This window comes from Apium graveolens, chromosome 7 (assembly GCF_009905375.1).
Source record: "Apium graveolens cultivar Ventura chromosome 7, ASM990537v1, whole genome shotgun sequence".
Classification (NCBI taxonomy): Eukaryota; Viridiplantae; Streptophyta; class Magnoliopsida; order Apiales; family Apiaceae; genus Apium; species Apium graveolens.
Window position 1 is genome coordinate 177,337,178 of NC_133653.1, and position 9,127 is coordinate 177,346,304.

Consider the following 9,127-nt stretch of genomic DNA (forward strand, 5'->3'; position numbering starts at 1 on the left):
ACGCGTCCTAAGACCCTGGGCGCGTCCTCACCTTTATAAAGCCATCATTATTTCTTTAACAACCGTTTCTTACAGCATGCCACATCGACAAGACGCGTCCTGATAGGGACGGGCGCGTCCTCCAGCTCCCATTGCCAAAAGACCACATTTGCCAAGTACTTTCACCACGGTTGACGCGTGCACAACGCTTGGACGCGTTCTTCCCTAATCATGCACTCCCAAACTTCTCTATTATCAGACTATAAAACATCTTCTCAATTGTAGGCGCGTCCTCCGTGCCTGGACGCGTCCTTACCTTCTACAATGCAATACCGATTATGACTGTACTTAATCCGCATTTGACCCGAATCAATTCAATGCCAAATTTTGGGTATAACACACTTCAACTGATGCTTGAAATTAATAATATCATCTCCTTGAATTACAACAAAATTCAACGGAGCTACTGCAAGACTGAAAGATAATCATTCAATACTACAAACATCATCATATAAGTTTCTTTGTATCACATATGATGTTTTAATGATGGTTTTTGAAAAAGGCCATCACTTGACTATACACAATATTTTTAGCAGTTACTCCTCCCATGATGAAATCCACATGAGCAAAATCCTCCACATATTGAACAGATAGCTTGTCCACCTCATGATATTTTAGGCTGTCCAGCAGATTCTGTACGTCATTGACATCAGAAAGTGCGTCATTTCCTCCGTAGCTCAGGAACAGAGGAAGGTTTTTAGGAATGTTGCTCAAACTGTACGCAGGAGGGCTGAATACACCATAATGCTCCCAGTTGGACAATACATTTCCGTAGTTGTATTTCTCCAATTTTCCATTTCGAACGGCTGCAAATTTGTCAAAATGTACGTTTAGTAACATAGTCAACCACGTTAGTGGAATAATAAAATTTTGATTTATTATTTGAGCATAATGTTTCGATTACACAGAACATACTTTGTGCCAGATGCACCATATTTTTTGTTGCCGTTGATTGAGGCTCATTCTTGAGAAAATTATCAACTGTTGAGCTGTCGACACAGCAATTCGGGCCTTCAAATATATACAAATACAATTGGTGAGAAAAATTACTTCTGAAATGAGAATGCAAGTTTGAAGAAAGAACGTGCGTATATTTATATACCAGTTATCGCAGTAATTAAATCAGAACAGTCTACTCCAGGATTAGCACACAAAACCCCCAGAATGTTAGATACTGGCTTTCTGTTGAATTTTAAAACAATGGTCATGTCAAGCGGTTGAAAGAAAGTTAACATATAGATCTGTAATGTGTATCAATATTGCTCATTACCCAATTGGATCAAATTCTGCTATGCCCAGTAAATTTGTGATCTGTCAATAATACAGATAAAGCTCACTGATAAAGTTGAGTATAAATTTGGAAACTATTAGGTAATGATACTTAGTTCCTTTACTAGGGTTAAATTCTGAATGGACGAGGAAAAAAGTGATTGACGGCGACTTATGGAATACATACCTCACCAACGAAGAATTTGGCGGCAAGAGTACCAAGTGCAGTGGTTATATGGCTAATGTAAGCTATTGGACTCAACAATGCAGCTGATTTTACCTTATCTACTTGTCTTCCTTCTGAGAATGCCGCTAGTGCTGTCAAAGTTCCCTGCAAACGCACCCATATTTTCTTACAAATGTAACACAAAAAAGTTGATTTGGGAATGTAACTGACAGAGATGAGAAGCTATATATACTATGAGAAGATATCTAGCAACAGTTAAAAGGAGACTTACCAAGGAATGTCCAACATAATGAATCTTTCGTCCGGTGTTTTTGAACACAAAATCAATAGTGGCTGATAGCTCATGAGTTACAAGATCATCCCATGTCCAGTCCCAAAATTCCTGTCCCGTATTTGTACAATATTTGCTCAATTCATTTTATGATCTCTCATTATTTATATCTACAGAAGATCAGTGTTTGGGGGATTTAGCGAGAGAGGTACCTTATCAGAAGGATCGAGATAAAGATGGCGTCTGCTAAATCGAGTTCCTCTAGTATTAGCAATCCAAACATCATAGTCATGATCTGCCAATATAAGTGCTAAAGATTCCTTAGCTGAATTTAGCAACCATGTCATTCCATCCTGCATCATTCATGTGATCTTGGTTGGTACAACCTTTTCATTTAAAAATATATGAAGAATTCGATCATTTCATTAGTTAAAAGTAGTAGCAACACTCAATTTGGCTTCTTATGAAGTGTACGCTTCCGGTCCAAAGTGCTGGAGATAAACTGTAGCACTATACAGTACATTTGTATTCATCAGCTTAATTACTAGTTGTGTTTCTTTTACGTTGTTTTACTTTTAGCATTTTAAGATTTAAAAATGGGAGACAGAATGATATTGGGCTAAAAAGAAAAAAGAAGATTCAGTGTGTGTGCACTAGTGCAATGAAACAGTTTGATATTGCCAACCGAAAAAGCGCACTAGTTAGAGATAAATTAAGAGGGGTGGGTGCGATAAAAATTTGATGGGCGAGTAAGATATGATAGTTAATCATGTAACTGTTCTGTTACTGACAACTCGCCGAACCACTAAAGATACATCATTGACATCGCCCAGTAAAAGCACACTAATATTCAGTTATCAAATGGGGGGGGGGGGGGGGAGCTTACCACAAGAAGACCATGCTGCAACAACACTGGCTGTTTATTTCTTCCAACTCCTTTACCATTCCAACCCTCTGGAAATCTCGACATGCTTATAATATACCCATCACCTGTCACCACCTGGAAAATCAACATATAATTTAAAAGAATCAGACTACTGATGTTATTACAGCACCAGAATCTCAGAAAATGAATAATTGACATGGTGAACATACATGATACTCTTCACATTTATAAGCAGGATGCATGACGGAGGCAAGAGAGCACAACCCGGGCACCGCATTGTCAAGTTGATCATCTGTGGCAGAAGATGCAGTTGTTGTACAAGGACTTGTCACTACAAAGAGGACTACGGTTGCAAATAAGCCCGGGATACCCATATCTTCTTTTTTATTTTACTTCTCTGATATGTGTCAACTGTGAACCAATATTTTGTTGCTTCAGCTGAGTATTTGCTTCAATATGTTATTCCAATATTGTGGATTACAATTTATATATGCTTGCAAGTGCAACCCGGACAAGGAACAAATATTTTTCAAAGTATTGACTTCCAAATGGGGCTGCTCTCACTTTACTTTTTCCTTTTATCTATTCTAAATCCAGTCATAATTATCAGTATCAATTTCATTCATTACTTACGGATAACAAATTATGCTTTATGAATTCCATTTTTGTTGCTTTGTCCGTTGACTTTCAATACTCTATCAACAGTTATTATGCCTTTTATTGGATATAAGAGATTTCATTTATAATCTATCATCATACGTTACTTGTAATCGCATAAAATTAAATTAAGATTTTTTTCCTATTTTTAAATATCAAGTAGATTTTACAATATGGAGCATTTTTCTTTTTAGATAAATTAGTCAGCACAACATCATGGACTGTAATTACAATACTCTCTTATTACTTTGTTGATGTTGACTATACTATTCTTTTTTGAAGAACGGCTGTTAGGGTTGAGTAAAAACCGATTCAAAATCGAAATCGAAATCGAACCGAAATCAGATAAAACTGAACCGAAAAAAATTGATCCGAAACCGAAATCGGAAAATAAAAAACCGAACTGATTTAAGTGGCTCGGTTCCGATTATACATTCTAATCGATCCGACAAAAACCGTACCAAATCGGTTAATAATATTAATAAATAAATATATATTTTAAATATTATTTATGAATTTCTTAAAATTTATAACTATCTTGTTTTGATAAAAAAAATAGTCTATAATTTTAAAGTTAGATATATTAGACCTTGTCACTTGCAATGCAATTACCATGCCTCACATTTGTAAACGTATTATGACAAGTAAGTCTAATTTTAGTATTTACTCAAATCAACAATGTATGGGAATGAAATTCCTCTGCAAGGAGGATTCACAAAGATAAATCATTGATAATCTGTGTTAATAAAAAAGCTAGTACTTGCGATGAAGGCACAAAATGAAAGTTGAATATTTAATCATCTATGTTACTCATTTGTTGTGCAGATGAGCTCAAAATATTCGGGAATTTATTTCAAACCTGAGACATTGACGACTAAAGCCTACAGGTATTTCATTTCTTGGTTTTAAATAAAAAAGTTCAAATTTATATAGTTAAATTCTTGGTAGTTGGCGAAATGTGTAAAAGTCTGTTTCTACAGTTTGTTTATTCGGCCCCTACATGCGACTTATTATATCTGTATAATAACTTTATTTGGCAACCAGCGACTAAAACTCTATCTATGTCTTCTGGAGAAAATATTTGGACTGCTATTAATGTAATTTTAAATTGCAAGAATTTTTTATTGCTAAGTTTCATTTATTTTAGTATTAATATTTGTTCTCGTCTTTATACTAGCAGGTTTTAAAACCATAAGCGAGCCAATTATAATTGAACCGGAATTTTTCAAACCGAAACTGAATCAGAATCCAAACCGGCGGTTACGGTTTTTTATTTTAAAAATTGGATATATATGATTGCGGTTCCGGTTTTATCCCAAAATCGAGTCGGACTGGCCCATGCTCTCCCCTGACGGCCGTACTATTTTAATTGATGAGATTGATAAAATATTTGAGATTAATGTGAATGCATGAGATATCTATATAAGGATCAATGAGAACATGCTAAATGACATTTTGATATTATTTTGAGAATCAATTTTGTTTTCTATAATTTCTCATTAATAACAGAGAATTATATTTTACATTCCTTAACTTTATCCCAAATTTAATATTATATACTTATCTTCAGAAATTAGAGTTTACACCCCTCTTATTTGAAATCTGATACAAACAACACCCCTTTTACCTAATTTCCTTTATTAGGCAGGGGCAAAATAGGAATTTCAGCTTGAAAATTAATTAAAATATATTTTATATGTTCTAAATTGTATTAAAATTGAATTTTGAATTTTGGAGTCATATTAGTAGTTTTAATTTAATTTTTTATTACATGGTGTTAATTTAAAAAAATTATAATTCCCCATAAATTAGTTTTTACAATATAAATCTAACAATAATTTTAATAGTATATTAAATTTAAATATTAAATTTTCCAGATCACCTTTTTTAATTACTTGAAGTTATTATTATTTTAGTGTGTATTTAATGGGGAGAATTCATTATTATAATTTTTTTTAGCTTTTTTCGAATTAAAACTACTAACTTTATTTATATTTTATTTTAAAATTCGTATTTTACCCCTCACTGTTTTAGTTGTAAATATCAAAGAGGTGCATTTTGTAAATAAATTAAAAATTAGGGATTGCAAACTGTAGATTTTTAAAAATAGATATAAACTATTGAATTTGGGTTAAAGTTAAGGGATGTAAAATATAATTTTCTCCAATATTAATTATAAAATTCTTAAAGCAATTCTGGTCATGGAAACATAAAAATACGGGATAGAACAGGATTCAAAAATGGATTGCAAAAGTTGAGTAACTGTCCAAAGATACGGTAAACAATTATAAAGATTTACACAACAAAAATATAAAGAGAACATAAAATCATGAAAAGGAACTTATCAATAAACTTAGCTTCTGGAAAACTGTATTAATTTTTTTTTAATTGGGATATTCTTAATAATATCCTTCTGCTTACACTCATTCGATATCACTCCCCTAAGTCTGATATACGATTAGCGATTTACAAAAAATCCAAAAAACCCGTCCAATCTGATGCGGAAAAAATTCAGTAAAAATATGATCCAGAAAAAGCCCGGCTTAGTCCGATTTGGCCCGCGGATCTTAACAGGCCACATATTTTTCGTAAAAATTCGCCCATGCCCGATCCGGACAAAAGCCCGTCCCAATCTGGATAAAAACCCGGTTCGGCTCCTTAAAACCCGGATTTTATGTTATTTTTTCATAAATATTTGAATATAATATTAGAAAAATTATGTCTTATCCAAATTTATTTTATAATTGAATATAATTTCGAATTAAGTTCTGAATTTCTAATAAACTCTTTAGAGAACTAATAGTTACACATCTTTTACTTATACACGAACACCTTTTACTAATATTAAGGTCGAATTACTGAGATGTAAATTTAAAATTCTAAACTATTCTAAGATATAAAATGAATAATTTATTCTAAATTTTAGTCAAGAGCGTGTACGTATAAATAAAAGTTTAAACTCAAAAATAAAATCCAAAAAAAATACGAAAATCATATATTATTACTAAAAAATCAAAATAATAGTTATTAAAATTATTTGAAAAAATCCATGGCCCGGCCTGCTCGATCTGCGGGCCTTAACAGGCCTAGTTATTTTCAACGAAATTCGGCCCGATTTTAAAATAACCCAGCTCGGCCCAGTTTCAAAAAATCCGAATTTTACAAAATTCGGCCTGAATCTGACTCAGCCCGATTTTTCTGCATCTCTATATATGACAGACATCTTGTACAAGAGGAAATAAACCTTCGATATAAAACTTATGCTAAAAGTTTATAGCAAACTAAACTACTCGCTCCTAGTACAAAGTAAACAGTTCTGTATAGAAGGAATTGTTGTGCGAGACATGCCTGTACAATAACAAGACTAAGTCAAATTGACAACTCTAAGTAAGTTGTATTGTAATCTTAGTTTGCATTTTGTATTGTAACATTTAAAATCTGTAAAAATGTCAAAGAGCAGACTGGAGTCTTTTTCTTTAAACAATATCAAGCCTAAGAATTCTATCTGGAAGAAGATCATGCCTCAGAAGAATTATGAAGAAACTTGGAGTTAAATAAATCTGTTTTGAGAAAATTATTATAAGTCAAGATCTCTACAAATCACGGATTTAGTGTTATAGAGAAGTTGTAACACCCTCCAAATCCGGGGTATAGATTCGAGGCATTATTAACACTAACTACTTACTGAACCTATACAAGCATAATATAAATAAATAATTACACCGAACTTACTACTACTCAGGATCTTTTCAAGTTTAAGGATTGAAAACAAGAATGACAAACCAACTTTATTACAAACCATTCTGAACCAACTGTCTCAAGAACTCTCTTTATTATAAACCATTATTCTATTCAAATTTTAAACTAAACATCTTTTATTCAAATTACATCTACGACTTATCCTGATACACCTGCTCTGGCAACTCAAAACTCTCTTCCGGGATAGGGACAAACACTCTTTGAATTAGAGGGTCCCGCAGCTTGACCCGCTTCTTGATTATTCGGGTTTTGATGGGTTTCATTCTCAACCTTAACTGAAAAATAAGGTGAACAACAATAAAGGGGGTGAGCCAAAATTGATCAACAAGCCTGCAATAATGTATATATAGTATAACAGAGAAGAATAAATAAAATGGTAATATGTTGGTCTGAACAACCATCTATTTCTATAAAGAATAATAAATGTCATTGTTGGCGAGTGCCAAATGAACGAGACTGGAAACAAGAACCAACATATGCACTATAACTTGCTGATCAGTCAGGATACAGTGCGGATCTATACCCAATTGCATAGACCCAACCAACATATGGGGTACCCATGCAACTATGGCCTAATAATCAAGGGTTCGGGTTATACCCGTCCCGTATCGTAACCATCCAGTCTATAGTTTAGCATCCGGAACAATCGGTATGCTTTCGATGTATTCCCAATATCGGAATATATCAGAGTATATGTGTATATGTATGTATAACAATTGAAATAGGAATAAAGGATTCAACGAATTAGAAGAAATCAAGAATCGAAATGAAATAGGAATAAAGGAACAATAATAGTTTATCGGTGTTTGTGAACAGGAATTATCAAGATATAGCTATCATGGAAATTGTGAAGCGATTCACTATTCTGAACTTATAATAGGGGAAAAACTTGTCTGATATGCACCTCTCCTCGAAAGATTTACAACCTTCTATCTCCGGCTCAATTCGCCTTGCTGGTACTGAATCTATCAATGAAAGATACTTGTTTAGATGACTTGCATTGTGCGCGTGTCTAAGATTGATACCACGTAGCCCTAATAGTCTACCCATACGATTCTATCCGACTCGTATATAATTATATAACATATAGAATTCACATAATCACGTAAATCACATAGCACATAGAGCACATAGTTAATTTTAGACTTATAATTATTTTTAATGGAATCAGTTCATTTTTCTGAGTCTAAGGGTCCCCGTTTCACTCCAATCGGACAAACGGTTTAATTGTTACGCAATAAACAAGATTTAATTAATTATAAATCAATTATAATTAATTAGACCTTAATTTTATTTTTAATTAATAAATTAAGAATTATTATATTTTAAAATAATTAATCCCTAATTTTAGAATTAATTACAATTTATTACGAATTATATGATTAAATCGATTTTCTATAACTAATTAATCGATAAGAATAATTATTACGAACCCGATCGCATAAATAATTGAATCGATACTCGAACACCAATTCCCAAATTATCGAAACACAACTTGAATATCTAGGAGTTACTCGCATTAATTGATTAATTTTTGAATCATCAATCGAATTATTCGATCTAATTATTTAATTTTATTAATTAATTAATTAATTTATTATTAAGTTATATATAATTAAATAATAACTAGATAAATAATTAAATAAATAAATACATGATTATAATTTCGAATTTCTAAATTAATAAAATTATTTAGAAATTATTTACAAAATATTTCAGATTTTTAAATCTGATTTTTATTTGATTTTCTAATTATTAAAAACTAATTTCTGATTTTATAAAAATATAACTAAATAATAAAACACAGAAATACAAGTTAGAATTCAATTCAGGGGTTTTGAAAATCAAACCCGGGTCGACTTCCGGGTTGGAACCGGGTCGAACCGGGTCGCAAAGTACAGCCACCGCCATCACCAGAATCCGGCGACAGTGGCGGTTCCCGGCGAAACTCCGGTGGGACGATACAACACAATTCTGGACTGCTTTCACTCCGTTTTTAACCAACATCACAAGAACACCTTCCTCTCCTTCCTTCATCGATTTACAGCCGGAAAAATGA

At 32.7% G+C, this 9,127-nt stretch overlaps 1 protein-coding gene across 1 annotated transcript; it reads right to left on the reverse strand.

The window, feature by feature from the left end:
• Positions 1-373: 373 nt before the first annotated feature.
• Positions 374-3,188, reverse strand: LOC141672025 (triacylglycerol lipase 2-like). The gene is made up of 9 exons (XM_074478510.1): positions 2,862-3,188; positions 2,653-2,766; positions 1,979-2,119; positions 1,767-1,877; positions 1,496-1,639; positions 1,310-1,350; positions 1,142-1,221; positions 955-1,050; positions 374-845 (listed from the first exon to the last, which is right to left on the reverse strand). Exons 1-9 carry the CDS (start codon positions 3,024-3,026, stop codon positions 520-522), a joined length of 1,218 nt encoding a protein of 405 aa, XP_074334611.1. The 5' UTR covers positions 3,027-3,188; the 3' UTR covers positions 374-519.
• Between the last annotated feature and the right edge of the window lie 5,939 nt (positions 3,189-9,127).